General features: G+C 31.5%; 2 protein-coding genes across 2 annotated transcripts; one reads left to right on the top strand and one right to left on the bottom strand.

Annotated features, from left to right (window-relative positions):
• The first annotated feature begins 9,899 nt into the window (after positions 1 to 9,899).
• LOC112801020 (germin-like protein subfamily 1 member 1) lies at positions 9,900 to 11,088 on the top strand. The gene has a single exon (XM_025843518.3). It carries the CDS (start codon positions 10,096 to 10,098, stop codon positions 10,768 to 10,770), a length of 675 nt encoding a protein of 224 aa, XP_025699303.1. The 5' UTR covers positions 9,900 to 10,095; the 3' UTR covers positions 10,771 to 11,088.
• A 1,802-nt stretch (positions 11,089 to 12,890) lies between these two features.
• LOC112801019 (probable galacturonosyltransferase-like 9) lies at positions 12,891 to 15,067 on the bottom strand. Its single transcript, XM_025843517.3, has one exon. It carries the CDS (start codon positions 14,507 to 14,509, stop codon positions 13,343 to 13,345), a length of 1,167 nt encoding a protein of 388 aa, XP_025699302.1. The 5' UTR covers positions 14,510 to 15,067; the 3' UTR covers positions 12,891 to 13,342.
• Between the last annotated feature and the right edge of the window lie 1,637 nt (positions 15,068 to 16,704).

Below are 16,704 nucleotides of genomic sequence, written 5' to 3'. Positions count from 1 at the left end.
ACAGAAAAGAAAAGAGAAAAACCAAAAGCACTCATTGAAGAACCGTAAAACCCCGTTACCTTTCCTTCCTCGATTTTTTACCATTTGTAATTTCAATAAAAAAATTTAATTCGATAAGAGTGTTTATATCTTCTTTTTTTATATGTTGATGTTATTTTTGACCTGTAAAAATCGACGAAAATGTAGCATCCTTATTCCTTGAGTTCGGCTAACAAAAATTTTAAGAGGCACAGATAATTTTAGACGTTTTCTTTTTTAACGGCTCGATCAAAAAACTACTTGGAGCTTCGCATATTTTGATTTTGTACAAAAATAGGATTTGATAATTTTTCACCGGTTAAATTGATATTGGACAAGTAAATTGATGTCGTAATTACTTGTTAATTGAATTTAATTGAATTTTGTGATATAGTGATATTTGTTATAAGTTTGAGGTTCGGAGGATTTTGGTGCAGTCAAGAACTGAGTTATTCTAATGAATTTGATTTCTGGATTATGATAGGATAATTTGAAAATATTAAAATTGTCTGTTTTGATCTATTAAAAATAGTTTGAAAAGGGTGTGAAAAATGGTTTGGATGGAACCCGAGAAGAGTGACAAAGTCCGAGTTTTAGGGGGAATGTCGCCGAAATTTTGTTTTAGGTCTTAAGAATTTATTTGAAATTTTATTTAGAAGAAAAAGATTGAGTTTAATATTATAATTATATAAATTTTTCGAGTATTTTGAGTAATAAATAAAGTTTAGGGATAAAACAGGTATTTTATAAAAGTTCAGGATTATTTATATAAATATAAAATAAAGTGAAAGTTTAAATATAACTTTATAAAATATTAAAAAATTTGTGGTTTAGAGAGTAATTTGATAAAAGTTTGAAAATAAGGTTTTATAAAATAAGTTTTAAGAGTATTATAAATATTATTTTAAATATTTGTTTAAAATTACTAATTTACATTAGAGTAAATTATTATTACAAATTATTATTTTATCAAGATATTATTTTATAAAAATATTATTGTATGTAGTATGAAAAATAAAACAGAGAGTGGCAAACAGGCAAGTTTTTTTTTTAACTTTAGAAAGACAAATTTAAGTTAAGGATCTCATGTTTTCCTCTTCATAAGACATTTAGGGAAAGATGAGGGAAGAGTGTGAAGATTGTTTTTGATGTCAAAAGTAAGGAATTAAAAGAATGATGAGAAAAGATAAGAAGAGAATATATTAGTTAAAGGGGTCTTTGCCGTAGGAGAACAGAGAACAGAAAAAAAAAAGAAAGAAAGAACGGCCTGAGATGATTGTCTACCTGCTGGGAACGAGCAGAGATATGGTGGTGAGTCCACTGAGATTCGCTTTTCAAAGATACATCGGCCAATCCAGGGGATGGTCGTACCTGTAAGACAGAGGTTGCTTACAGAGGTTATCAATAGATACATTGGCCAGAGAGAGCCTCACCTGTAATACAGAGGTTGCTTACAGAGGTTATGTTTGCATACATCGGCTCAAGAGAGTTGCACTTGTAAGACAGAGGTTGCTTACAGAGGTTATGACACTGGAAACCAAACTCAGACAAAGGTTGCTGAGTTGCGTCTGGAGCGGGTTGAAACCGACATATGAGCTCATTACCTGCACTAGGGATAGACATGCATCATGATTGATTGAGCATATCTTCTATGAATTCTGTTTTCTGTGATTGTGAATGTGTTGTGTTTGTTTTCTCTTTATGTTCTTTAGTTATTGTGCTTAATACGTGATTCAGTTGTTGTTGCTGATTGGGTATAGTATTAAAACAGATTTAATTAACCACCCCAATCCTACTAAGAACTCCCCAGTTCTTATCCCTGCTCTTTTCCCTTTAGATGGAAACAGGAACTCTAGTTAATATTACTCTATATATATATATATGAGGACCCAGCAAAGGATACGAAGGTGATAGAGAACTCGTCTTTTGGCCGCAATGATCAATCAGAGACAGTAAGAATTGGTAGCGTATTTTGGGCGACGCCTACAGTGTAGCATAGATATTTTGGTTTAGTCTCTCACTTTTGGATAGATCCACCAAGAGATTAGGAGTTGTAAATACTGGTTAGGCTAGTTTTGGGTGCCAGTTTAGGGGCTTCCTATATGGACCAGGGCGTGGAGCATTAACTATGTATATAGTAGCAAGATATGTAGAATTGTACGCTAACTCATGTAATATGTGGTAGTACCCTTATATGTATGTATGATCTATGCTATATGTTATGTTGATATATGATGTTGGTTTGTGTATGTTTAATTAGCTATCCTCGTAAATCCTGTTATAAAATAAAAGTTTTTTTCCAAATTTTCGATTCGTGTGCTAATACGATTACAGGCTTAATAATAAATATTTAGGGTAACGCTAGGGAGACAATGAAATATGTTTACAATGGCTAAATAGACCGTTTAGAAGACCCAATTTAGTTTAATAGAGTAAATTAACCCATTAATAACCCTAATCTATTATAGCTGTTTAGTTAACCATACCACAAAATTTTAAGTAATTACATTTTTTCCCAAAATCCTAATACAGTAGGTTGAGGCCGTTTCACTCCCTATCCAAAACCCTTGCAATTGTTGCAGAACCTTGACCAGGAAGACCCGTCAGCACCGCAAACGTCAACCACGGAAGGCGAACAAGGAACAGAAACACACCCACCGTGGCCGTCAAGAACACCCTGTCGTGACCGCCGCCGAGGCCGTCCGTGCTCCGCCTCCGATCAGAACCGAAGGGAGAGTGGCTACTGAACATCCAGCCATCACCAACCCGGAGTCCGTCCGTGCTCTGCCTCCGATCAGAGCTGAAGGCAGAGGAGCGCTCACCCCCGAAACGAGCATTCAAATAATTCCACTCACGTGGGCAACGCCATTGCTGAGCAGCTGAACATCTGATTCGAGGAAACCAGCCGCGTGCTCGTCACAGGAAAAACATCTAACATCATCAGCGGAAGATCATAACAATCTAAGGTAAGTATGTGGCGTGGTTCATTTTTCGAAGGGTTATCACTGTTGCATGTTGTATTATAGATAGATTTTGTTGATGATATGAGTGATTGACCACGGTGAGAAAGCTTTGGGTGCGATGGTAGCATTCCGGAGATTGTGGAGTATGTAGTTCATTTACGTTGTTGCAATTCATGATGATTTAACTTTAGTGCGGGAAAAGGACGAAAAAGTTTGTTGGTTTTGATTTCATATCAGTTTAAATTAATTTTTTTTCTTTTTTTTTAACTGTATCTGTGTGGACCATGTGCATCTAATTTGACGTTAACTTGCTTGACCATTGTTGAATCTTCGTTGATATTATCTTCATTTTTTGGTGGCTTTGTTTTAGCAATTGATTAAAGTTTAGCGCGAATTTAATTGTGTGAATTTAATAAGGCTTACTAATTGTTGTGCTTTTAATTGTATGAGTTGATCTGTGAGTCCGCTTAAATTCAAGCTGAATGCAGCATTTGTATGAGTCAGTCTGTGTTTAATGTGCGCACTGGAGGGGTTTGTGCATTGTTTCTACTTATTTTTGTAGGGAATATGGTTTTAGTCGTTGGATTATGTAATTGTTAATTTGTCATGTTATGTTTTTTTTTTCCTTGTTATAAAGTGAAAATAACCTTGCATTGTATTGCAGAGGACCAATTGCATGATCAGGTGTTAGCATACTCACAGCACCTAGCACAAGGACGTTGACGCGACGGGCTGAAGGATTACCACCTATGGAAAAGGTTAAGGACAGGAAAAATTAGCATACTCATACTAGACTAAAACTTTTGATATGCTTGTTTTGCTTATACACTGGTTCTAGTCTTAGAAATTTATTTATGTGAAACTAGGAGGACGTAACTATGGACCCTCCTTTACCTTTTGTAATTTTGTGAATATGTTGGTCTTCATTCACTCAGGCATGACATTCTAAAAAATTCATGAAAGTGAACATCTATTTTCTTTGTGAAAGGAACCATCCATATTCTAGCTAAAACGAACATCCGTCTAACTATGTCTTTATTCAAGGATTTATCTTTAGTTTTTCAAAATGGAATGACTTGAAATTGTTAAGCATTGAGTTCTTGAAATTTGAACTTGAGTTGAGTTTTCATGAAGCATTCTGAATAGATGTTACAGCGAAAATGAACATCAATTTTTTCTGTGAAAGTAACCATCTAAAATCTTACTATAACGAACATCCAGTCTTTGTCCAGAGATTTATGTTTACTTTTCCAAAGTCAAATGACTTGAATTTGTTAAGCATTGAGTTCTTGAATTTCAATATTGAGCCAAGATTTCATGAAACATCCTGAATAGACACTATAGTGACCACAATCTGAACATCCAGTTATATATAAAGATGAACATCCAACATTTGTGAGTAGCGATAATCGTGTAATCAATAAGTGAGATCATATAATCAAAATGAACATCCATCTTGTCTAATAAATTAACCATCCGGATGGATACAATAACGGTGAACATCATTAATATTTAGAAACGAACATCCAAATTTTTTTTAAAAAATAAACCCATTCTTTTCTGACTAGATAACTGTTTTCATTTATAGTATCTAATACATGAATTATGTACTGAAAGTCATGTCCAACAGAAACTAACTATTGTCTAATGAGCTTAACAAAGACATAAACCCATCAAATTGGTGAGGCTCATTGTGGCGAACATGAACACTGACCTCTAGAGTCCAAATCTCGTAACTAAAATCCGTCTCTTCACTTCCAACCTCAATAATATCTGACAGTTGCATGGCCTACAATTCTAAAAAAATAAAAAAATAAGATAAATCCTTAGTATATATCATTTGCTTGAAACCTCACTAACTAGCACAAATAATGTAACCATAAAAAAGAAATCAAGTCAATCATTCTACCAAGCACATAGACCAAAAAAGAAACCTCACTAACCAGCACAAACAATGTCACTATACATCACATACATGAATATGCAGTAGATACAACTACCAAGCACATAGTCTAGACATCGATTTCAGAGCCAATAGTGACTAGAGTTATTTTTTTATTCATTTAGTGTTTATCATGTGTGATCATATGTATATTCCAAACTGAACATGCATGAAGCATATTAAGTCGTCCATCCGTTGATAACTAACTCTTGGCTATTTAATTTTTATTATCAAATTAAATCTTAATGATGATAATAACATTCACTATTTTTTATATTTAACAATCTCATGCTTATACATGCAATTTACATTAAGCCATATAAATTCATATACCAATAAAAGTTAGTCCAAGAAAGACCTGGTTTCATCCAGCGTCACATTAATATGCCATGCTTAATTAACACATACAAATTCTTCATACATAAAAGCATACCATGAACATAAAACCTTCATAAATTTGGTTGAATTATGAATGTTTATGATGCATTTGGATAAGCATTAAACATAAAAATAAATATGCCACTTGAAAGATGGAACACGACACAGCGGTTCAACCAAATTGGACTCCATTAAAGAACTTCCGTGGAGTGATAATATGAAGACAAACCTAATATGTAAATGTTGAGGAAAACAAGTTGAAAATGTGTAATATGCTCAAAAGAAAGTGAGGTTTTCCACAATTAAGGATCCTAAGTAACTAATAAAAGAATAAATGCAATTAATACGCAAACAACTTAGACTAAAGCAATTTAGAGTGAATTGAGGCTGAAAAACTTAGTTATTGCAATTGTGTATTGAATTTGCAAGGATTAATCAAAATTAGCACAAAGAAAATAATCAAGACAATAATAAAGAAGCCCACTTATTCATGTCAAAGAGTATAAAATAATCACATAAACACCGCCCTTTGTTCAAGAAGTAATAATTTTGATAAAAACCAATTTTTAATTGTTCAAAAACTTCAAAGAACGAATGAAGATGCATGTGATTATTTATGTTCAAAACCAACATGAATAAACCATTTCATTCAAATCACTCAATAAAATATGATATACACTTCTTAAAAATATACCAAACAATTTATAACATCTGAATTTTAAACCAAATTGGTATTTTGATAAAAAAAAAAAAAAGCACAAACAAGTGCATAACAAAATTCAAGCTCAAACATCATTAGAAATCACATAAAACTGCACAATTGTAAATTATAATGCCTCATGAGAATAGAATTTAAGTCAAATGCTGGCCATACATAAGAATTAAACATACAGATTTCATTTAGGCATTTCATCGAACATATGGTATGCATCATATGTAAACAGAGCATTCAGTTCAATAGAAGCAGCAATCAACCCATAAAATTCAGCCAACAAACACGTTCAATCTAGCAACAGATATTAACTAATCCTAAGCCTAATCTATATGCAGAAACCAAAATTAAAAGCAATGAAATAAATAAAATAGAAAGAACCCGGTACAAGGAAAGGGATGGAACCTGCGTCGATGAAAGAGAGAAAGAAGAACGGGGATAGTGATGGTGTCGCAGCGGCACAGAACTTAACCACTGCTGGGTTGCACCGGGGTGTTGCTCGCCGGAGCTGGCAGGCGCGAACGGCGGCATGGGGGCAACAAACACGGCAGGGAGAAATGGGGAAAGAGGAAAGAAAGAGAAGAGAGAAAGGGTGGGCGACAGTGGTTGGTTGGCTGGGGGTGATGCTTAGGGTGATCTGGGTTGAGAAAATGAAGAAGAGAGATAAGGGTTGGTTAGAGAAGAAGTGATGGAGAGAAAGGAGGTAATGGCGGATTCAGAGAGGAGTTTGTTTTTTGATTCTATAATTGAGAGTAATCCTAATTTAATTCAAATTTCAAATTAGAAAGAATTTAAAATTAAATAACTACCTATAATTTAATTTTAATTACAATTAAACCCCATTGTACGCATTGTACAATAAGGCTATTGTCTCCTCATACTTTCCCAAATATTTAGTTAGCCATTAGATGAACAAGTTGGTGACACTTAGTTTCTAGTATGATCATGACGTATTGGGAATTGAGTCGTTACAATACGTATCATCTATCATCTAACTAATAAAATTACCAATTTGATTCACAATTTTATTTTTTACAAATTAATTTGAGATATTTGAATTTTTAATAATTAAATTAATGCACTCTACTTAATCTTGCAAAAATTATGTTAACTATTAATTGTTTTAGTCATTTTTAAAAACTAAAAAGGGACCATTAAATTAAAACAAAAAGAATATATTCCTGAAGTAAATTAAAATAATAAATAAAAAAAGCGAATTATAATTTACAAGTTATAATATAATCATACTTAATGTCCTACTAAGGGTTCAAATTTTAAAGATATTTTTCGAATAATATAAAGGTAGTGTGATTATTAATAATTAGATAAAATTAAAATTTATATTAGAATTGACTAATGAAATGAAATTAGTATTATTTTAGAGATATAATATTATTTTAATAAAAAATTAATAAAATTTTATCATTCGTATAATTATATTGATAAAATAATTAAAAATAATATAAAATTTTAAATGAACTAAAACCAAAATGTTAAAAAAATAAATTTCATTTTTAATTTTAAATAATTATTTATAATATATGATCCTATAAATATTTTTATAGAACCTAAAATAAAATTGAAATTAAAACTAAATTAGAGATGTTCTAAAATGCAAGATAAGAAAAGAAAGAAGGCCCACATCAACATAAAGGTGATCACATTGCATGTCATAACCCCTCATTCCTTAGAGCAACTCCAACGCTGTGATTCCTATAGGTAGGGGTGAAAACAGGTCAGACCAGGCCAGACTTTATTCTTAACAGGTTAGGCCTGTAATAGAGTATATTGGTCTTAGTCTGGCCTGTAGCCTGGTATAGATTTTTTAATGAGTACTGAGTCTGTCCTGTTGTTAAATCTGGCCTGTCCTGAAGCCTGTCAATAGGCCTATTTTTTAATAATAATTAAATTTAAGATATAATTTAATTTTTAAAATTATAAAATATAAAACAATAAATTTATGAATAATATTGATACAAAATACACATATATAATTAAAGAGACAAATGGTTGAATGAATAAAAGTATTATTATAAGATAGAAGACCTAAATTCAAATCCTTCTAATAGCATTTTTACTAGTATAATAAAACTATATATATATATTTACAGACTCAGGCCAGCCTGACAGGCCCAACAAGCTATTTCAAAAGCCTAGGCCTGTTATTTTAAAGAATATAGACTTTTTTAATAGTCTGAGTCTGGACCTATTTCCTATCAGATCAGGCTAGGTCAGGCCAAACATAGGCCAAACTGCAGGTCCCTAGCAGGCCGCCTAGCCTATTTCCACCCCTACCTACAAGTTCTATTTTTACTTTTTATACCAAAAGAGGAGACCATCTATTAGAGAAGCGAGATAGAGAATCTCTGCATACATATCGAGAGAAAGAAGTTCTTCTTCAGAAAAATTGAGTGGCCAATAATAATTTGCCATGTGATAAATTAATTTTAAAATAAATAATTATATTAATTTATAATTAATTAAATAGAGATATAATAGAAGATGAGAGGAGATTCTCAGGAACACTTAGTAGAATTTTTTGAACATTATTTATATTGTTATATTAAATCATAATTAATTAAATTTATTTACAACAAAAATTAATTTTTATATATTATAAAATAATTTATTTTTTTATATTAAGTAATTTTATAAATTAGTTTAATCTTAAATTATATATTATACATTATTGTTATTTATAAAGCTATTAATTTTATTTTTTGAATATTAATATTTTTAATAATAAATTATTTTTAAATTTATAAATTTTAATAATATTATTATAAAAAAGATTAACTATATTAATTTTAATTATTTTAATTAATTAATTAAATAGAACCACAATAACTATTAAACTTAGTTCTTTCTAACAGAAAATAAAAAAATATTTTAAATTCTTATTTAATGTTTATAACGCAAAAATTGATGTAAAATTTTTTTATAAAAAGTGGGTCATAAATAAAAATTAAGATTAATTTTTTTAGTAGAGATGATCTTAGGTCATGTGGATCATACATTAAATTGGTTCAACTAAAATACACCATGTCATATGATTCATATATTTTCTATCACGAATTTTTATCTTTTAAAATAAAAAAATTAATAAAATAAAAGATTAATCATCATTAATTTTACAAATTTTATAAAATATACTCTATGGACCCGATTTAATACTTTTTGAAATTTTAGAATATTAAATCTCCTTTTAAAAATTAAAAAGAATTAGATTTATATTTATTTTTTATTTTTTATTTAAAATATATTTGGGCTAAGATTATTATTTTAGTTTGGATTTATTATATTTTTAGATTAATATTACTTATATTAAACTATTATATTCTTGTAGTTTTGTTGTTTGGGCCTTTTGCCTTTCTGTTTATAAAAAATATATATATTATAACGTTATAATTGAAATAAAAATAAAAAGTTTAAAAAACTAAAAAGCCAAAAATACATTTTTAATATTAATTTTAAGAAACTAAAATACTCTTTAAGATTTGAGTTATTTAATTTGAATTAAAAATTTGATTTAATATTAAATTATATTTTAAAATTTATATTTATTAATTATAATTTAAACAGTTTAACTAATAATTTATTAATAGAATTAATAAACCAATAAATCAATAGTATGATGGGTTACTGACAAGTATGGTAATTGGTATTGCTTCGTACCAACATCAAACGAAGCGTTGAACTACTTGGGTTTTCCCAAGCCCAATTCAATAATGGGATTTTAAAATGGTCTTTATTTGAGAAATTGTAAAATGACGAAGCATGAAAAAAAAAAAAAAAAGAACAAGTCCCTTTCATTTGAGTTTGGAAAGTAAACATCACCCTCTATGTGTGGCTTATTCTAACTTGATCACATTTTCCTTAAGCTTTTGCCTTGCATCTCTCTCTTCCTATGCTCTTAAGCTACTCAATATTGATATCAAAGTAAAATTAATATCACTATCCACCACCAGCTATATATATAACTTGTGCTTGTTCCACTAAAATCCGTACCATTACACACTAACAAAACACAAAGCAAACATTTACACCTATTGTTTAGGGTTTGACTTGTTTAATTCCCTCATATGATGATATCTAAAATGAGAACCAATTTTCACTCACTTCCTCTTCTATTGTTTGCCCTTTACCTTCTATGGGGGAAATGTAAATCAGATCCTGATCCACTTCAAGATTATTGTGTTGCCAATAACAATAACAATTTTTTCATCAATGGGGTTCCTTGTATTAACCCTAAAGAAGTTTCGGCATCCCATTTTGCCACGTCAGCATTATCCAAACCAGGTAACACAAGCAACACATTTGGCTTTGCAGTTACCCCCACCAACACAGTAAACCTTCCCGGGCTCAACACATTGGGCCTTGTGTTGGTCCGGGTCGACATTGAGGCCGACGGGGTTATTCCACCTCACTCGCACCCGCGGGCCTCGGAAGTCACAACTTGCCTAAAGGGCCAGCTTCTAGTGGGCTTTATAGACACATCTGGCCGTGTATTCACTCAAAACCTAAGGCCCGGTGAGTCATTTGTGTTCCCAAAGGGCCTGATTCATTTCCTTTACAATAGAGATTCTAAGGAACCGGTTCTTGCTTTGTCTGGTCTCAATAGCCAGAACCCTGGTGCACAAGTTGCATCCGTTGCAACATTTGCTAGCAAGCCTCCAATTCTTAATGCAATTCTTGCCAAGGCATTTCAGATTAGTGCACAAGAAGTAGAAATAATACGTCAGAAACTTGAAGGGTGATTCATTGTGAGTGTTCATGATGTTTGCTGCAGGATAATTCAATCATGCTTACCAATATTATTTCCTATTTTGTTATTGCTAAATCCCTACGTGTTAAATAAATTTTTTGTTCCAGTAAAACCTGTACTTTGTGGTTTTAGTCATTGTAATTTTTTTTATTTTGATCCTAATATTTTTAAAGGTGAGTAACCAGTTTTACAGCCTTTTACTCACTTTTGAAAATATTTGGAACGAAGAAATAAGAAAATTTAATAGAGACAAAACTATTAATCATTAGTATTATTACATGGATAAAATTTTATTTGAAATAAGATTAAATCAACGTTTGCAACCATAGGGTAGATGGGATCCTAGGGAGAAGGTGGGATGATGATGTTAGATTTGCATATTTAAAACGAAGAGATAAAGAGACATACAAACTGTCATGTTACATTACTCAAAGTAAAATCAGGTGGTTGATCAGAGTCTTGTGTTTAATATTATTATTGAGTAGAGTGAATTAGTGTCTTTGTCCATTTCTTCCCAGTCTTTTTATTGGGTTGTTGCTATTTTTAATTTGGTATCAAAATATGCTATGATTGTGTTTGCTATTTATTTTTAGTATACTTGCCTTTTTTTGGAACTGAGTATTGCTACACATCAGAAAATTATTTTTATGCTACTTTTATGATAATAGCCAATAGGTAATTAAGTTAAATAATAATAATGTATATGCATGAGGGTTTTAGCCGTTACAAATAAAAAAAAAAATATGTGCATGCAAATTAATCTTGTTTAATAGATAACTTAATGAGCAGGAACTTTCGTGTTAGGAATGATACAAAAATTGAATAATAATTTGTATGATAGTATCTTTTGTCTTGTGGAAAATTTAACCCTCTCTATATTATGTGGACATAGTGGTTCAAAAAATAAAATAAGATAGGAAATAGTGCAATGGCAGCATGTTTGGTACTGGGAATCTTAAATAGTATTTATTCTATAAATTCTAATTCCATAAACAAGAATGCGAAAATTCAATTGAAAACTGACATGAAAACGGTAGCATTTCATGTGGTCAACTTTTGTAAGCCAGAACAAGAAGCCATGACTTCTCATTGGAACAGCTGGCAGCGGTACACGAATAATATATATATATATATATATATATAGGAAAAAGTGAAAAAAGGAAAATTTTTAAAATTAAGAATCAGAATTGCATAATCCATATGGTAAGCTAAAGCATTAATTAGAAAAAACTATTACTATTATTGTTCCAAACTTGCCATCCTTATACGAATTGCATAAAGATAAATAGAATTTTCTTGATGAGCATGCTTCAAGAGAGGACGCGTGTTGAAGAAAATTGCTTTAAGTCAAGATATGAAATTCGCAATGATTTAACATTTTTTGCTAACTATACCTTTCTGTTAACACGAGACTTATGCATATATCAGACATGTTTCGTTATTAGGTGTGACAAATGAAAATTAAACAGCACGGAGGTGTTTTTAGAGTTTCCTAGAGGCAGAGGGAACTATTGTGATTTGTGATTGAGAGCACCAATAAACATTGATAGATGGCTACATTACATATTTTTCTTTTCTTTTTTCACTTTATTGTTTTGCCTTGGCTTTAAATCATAGTGAATCCGTGATCACTTCAATCATTAACCTGATAACTAGCAATGTGTCATCACTCATCACAGTTCACAAATCACAATCACCTTTTTTTTTGTCATTTCCCCCCTTTTTTTTCTTCTTCCTCTATAAACCCAGGCACAAACATGCATAAGAGGAAAATCATTTTGATAATATGAATAAATCACATTCTGGGAACCATTCGGATAATTTATATAGTTAATTAATTAAATTATGAGTTAAAATTAATTATAACGTCTAGTATTACTTTATCAGATTAACACAAATTCTGATTTTCATGGTTATATTTATTGAGTTAAGCATAGATAGATAGATAGATAGATAAGATAAAAACTAAAAAGTCCACTTTTGGGTGATCAAATAATATAATATCATATCATGTATAAACCAAAACAGGGAGCTTTCATAATTAAATTCATAATGGTTGTAGGTGGAAAAAGCAAACAAAAACATGAAAGAAATTGGAATCCAAAATCCAAATAAAAACAATGAAGAACAACTGTCTATTATTCTGCAATTTGATTTTAGGCACATAGAATTCAATTCAATAATGGTCCCTTAGACAAAAGAAACTGATCCCACCCACCAAAATTTGTTCCAAGAAGGAACCCCCTCCCATCACAAACTGAAAAAGAATCGAACCTGTTTTCATTATGTAACAAAAAAATAACCACAAGAATTAAAAATACAACAAAATTGAAAAACAAAAAAAAATTCTACAGAAAGAATTAACAGTAATAATCTTTTCTTCTCTTCTTTTCACTTGTGTTCTCCCCAAAGTCCCAAACCCGATCATCATCACCATCAACATCAACATCAACATCCATGTTTTCATCTTCTAAACCAATCTGTACAATAGTAATTTCTTTCTACCCAAAGAATAGAATAATCTCTGAACAAGAAACAAAATGCATCAAAGAAAAAGAATGATATCATAACAAATCATGAGAATAACCAACCAATATAGAAGAAGAGAAGCTCCAAGGCTGTTCTCTTGTTATTCCACCTCTGCCACCGCCATTAACAAGCTGCGGCTTGAACAGATCGTACGGCTCCCAAAGACGATCCAACGGACACGGTTTCTTCTCATCAAGCCTCACCCATGGTTTCCCTTTCCCACTCCAATGCAACAAACTCACCGGACCAGGATGCAGAGACCTACAAACTCCATTGACATTGTCACCACCAAGCCCGTGCTGGTTCCAACGATGATCAATGGCTTCAACATTACCCGCAAATACAAGTAGAAACGGCGGCAACGATCCAAGCTCGTAAATCCTCTTTTTCCTCTGCAACTCCATCCAGTTCTCGATCCTCTTCCTGTAGTTCCCTTCCCTCCACCGCACCAAATCCATCACCATAACTCCGGTGTTGAAATAGCACGGTTTTCTGTGACCGAACACTCGAGATAGCAACGGATCCAACCAGAACTCATCGGTGAAGTACTTGGTGAAATTCGCGTGGCAATATTCCGGCGCTCCGATCACTCGATTCTCCGTTAGGGTTACGTTCCAGAGCTTGTGGATGTCGTCGACGACGACGATATCGGAGTCAAGGTAGATGACTCTGGAGATTGAAGAGTCGAGCATGTCGCCGAGATAGTTTCTTGCGTAGTTGAGAGGGTTTTCTAGGGCTTGACGGATTGAAGAGGAGATTAGGTTGATGACGGTGTCTTCTCTGAAGATGTAAACCTTGAAGTTCAACGAAGGGAACGTCGATCGAACCAGCCGAGTTAGGATTCGTGGACTCGCTGAGTCGAACTCGGCTGCGATGAAGTGGAAGAAGATGTTTTCCGGACACGACGAGTGCCGGAGGACTGAGTGTACGGCGGCGATGGAACCCCGCAGGTAGCCGGAGTCCAGTGTCATGGCGATGTGGACTAAGGAGGGGTCATCGGAGGTCGTGGTGGCTGTGGTGGCGAGGCATCCGGCGCCGTTGCGGTAGTCAGGAGCTTCGGAGAAGCGAAGAAGGCTGTGGAGGGCGACGGTGGTGGTGGCGGCGGTGGCTGTCGGGAAGGAACGGATCCCGAGTGTGAATGGTGGTAATAAGATACAGACAATGAGGGGCAAAACGACGGCGCTTAACCGTAGCGGAATCATGTCGTTTAAAAGTTTAAAACACCGTCGTTTTCGGGGGTTCTTGTGTGGAAGGGAAAAAAGAAAAAGAATATAAATGGGTTGGTGTTTTAAGACGACATTGCAGAGCGAGCGAAGAAAGAGGGAGAGTGTTCAAGTTTATGAGTGAAATGTTGCATTTCTTTCTTGTGTTGCTTCTTTAGTTTCTTGTTCTTGGGTTTGATGGTTTTGTGGATTCTCTGGTACCATGAGAGAGAGAGAGAGAAAGAAAGAAGGAGGTGGATGTGGAGATGGAGGTGGGGCAATGGCAGCTGGACCTTCTGAGAGAGAAATTTTGGTGTGTTGCTACTTATATCAGCTTTTCCCTCATTCATCACTCTGTATCTGTCTCTGACTCTTTTCTTTCTTTTTTTCTTTTTTCTTTTTTTGTTATTCCCCTTTTTGTATTTCTTTCCTTTTCTCTCTATTTATTTATTTTTTCCATATTTAAATTTAACTTCATTATTATTACACAACGGAAATCAAATGGGAATATATCTGCTCATGCAGCTGTTAAGACAGGACTCTATGCATGATTTGATGAAGTATTTGAATACAAAATTACTATCGGTTTTTTATTATCAATTTTACATCAAATTGACTCCATCAAAATTTTTATCTAAAATTTTATATTTTTGTTGTAGTTTTAAAAAATTAGGAGTAATATTTGAATGTTAATTTATGATTATTAAAATTAAAAAATTTGATATAATTGTTCATAGTATTAAATATTTTATTTATATTTATTTTTTAATATTACATTTAAAGTTATTAAAATAAGACTTATTATTAGGAGTCTTAATTCATCTTTATGATACTTAAATAAATAAAAATTTAAATATATATATATTATTTTTTAAAATTTTAAAAAAATAAAAAAATTAAAATGATTATTCTCCTAATTTTTAAATATTTTTTGAATTTTTTTATATTTTCAAAAAATATATATTTAACTTTTTATCAATTTAAGTATTACAAAAATAATTAAAAATATAAATTAGAATTCTCAGTCGTCACTTTATTAAAATTATCCTAAATATTAAAAGACTTTACTTAATCCAATTTTTGTAGTTTCTGGTGATGGAAAATAATTTTATATTAATTTACCAAATATAATTTCATACCTTTGAAATATCCATTTTCAAAAAACAAACTTTAATAAATCATTTTTGGAAAAACCAAAATTGTATCGTTTTTTGTGTTTAAAGTTTAAACGCGTTTTGTTTTTTGAGTTGAATACGTAATTCCTTAACTACATTTTGTTCTCATGAAGGTTTACATTTAAGTTTCTAATAAAATTGTACATTTTGGTGAACATATTATTAATACATTTGTATGAATTGAATTATGATACGTAGAGAAAAAATGAAAAGGGGTGGGAAATTTGGTTGTTGTTAGGGAGGGGCTAGAAGTTTCCATAGAAGAGGATACAAGTATAGAGCACGAGGGACAGGTGTATACGCAATCACTAGTTACGTAAGGCCATGTTTGTGTATTTGAATTTCAATAATGGAATGCCAAATACGTGCAACTATTCTATTCTGCTGCTTGCAATGCACTAGTCTATAAAACCCCTCGTACCAAAAAAGGTTCAGTTTTGACAAATCGAAAGTCCTTTCATGTTAATATTGTCGGAATCAAAATTAGGTTTCCCTTAAGAATATTCTTTACAAATTTAGACTCAAAATAGGGTTTTATTTTTAGAAATAAGAAAAAATATATTTTCTTTTCAGTTTTAGTGGCTTAAAAAATATTCTCAATATGTTTAACAAAATCGTAACAATTAGGGTGATGCTTCTGCTCTACAATTATATATAAAAAAAAATTATTGGTACTTTGTCTTTAGCATCTTTTGATTATTTTTGTTAAAATTAATCTCAATATATTAGAAAATATTCTCAATATGTTAATAAAATTCTATAAATCAACAATTAATCATTTTTGTCAAAATTACTCATTTTTAAAAATTTATTTTTATTTTTAATATTTATAAAATTATTTTTATAAATTTAAAAATTTTTTGAATACCAATTTGTTAGTTTAAATCATGTCTAATGAAATATTTTTAGAGTATCATTTTTTATCTTTTTAAAAAATAAATTGATTTAAAATTAAAATCTGTATTGGAATTGATTGATAAAATAAAATCGATATCACCTTAATGATACAATATCATCAAA

Source organism: Arachis hypogaea, chromosome 5, assembly GCF_003086295.3.
Source record: "Arachis hypogaea cultivar Tifrunner chromosome 5, arahy.Tifrunner.gnm2.J5K5, whole genome shotgun sequence".
Taxonomy (NCBI): domain Eukaryota; kingdom Viridiplantae; phylum Streptophyta; class Magnoliopsida; order Fabales; family Fabaceae; genus Arachis; species Arachis hypogaea.
Note: the sequence above shows the minus strand (reverse complement) of the source record. Positions and strands in the feature narration are given on the sequence as shown.

What these genes read in the sequence shown, in the direction of transcription:
- LOC112801020 (XM_025843518.3), top strand. Translation starts at nt 10,096, where the DNA reads ATGATGATATCTAAAATGAGAACCAATTTTCACTCACTTCCTCTTCTA.
- LOC112801019 (XM_025843517.3), bottom strand. Translation starts at nt 14,509, where the DNA reads ATGATTCCGCTACGGTTAAGCGCCGTCGTTTTGCCCCTCATTGTCTGT.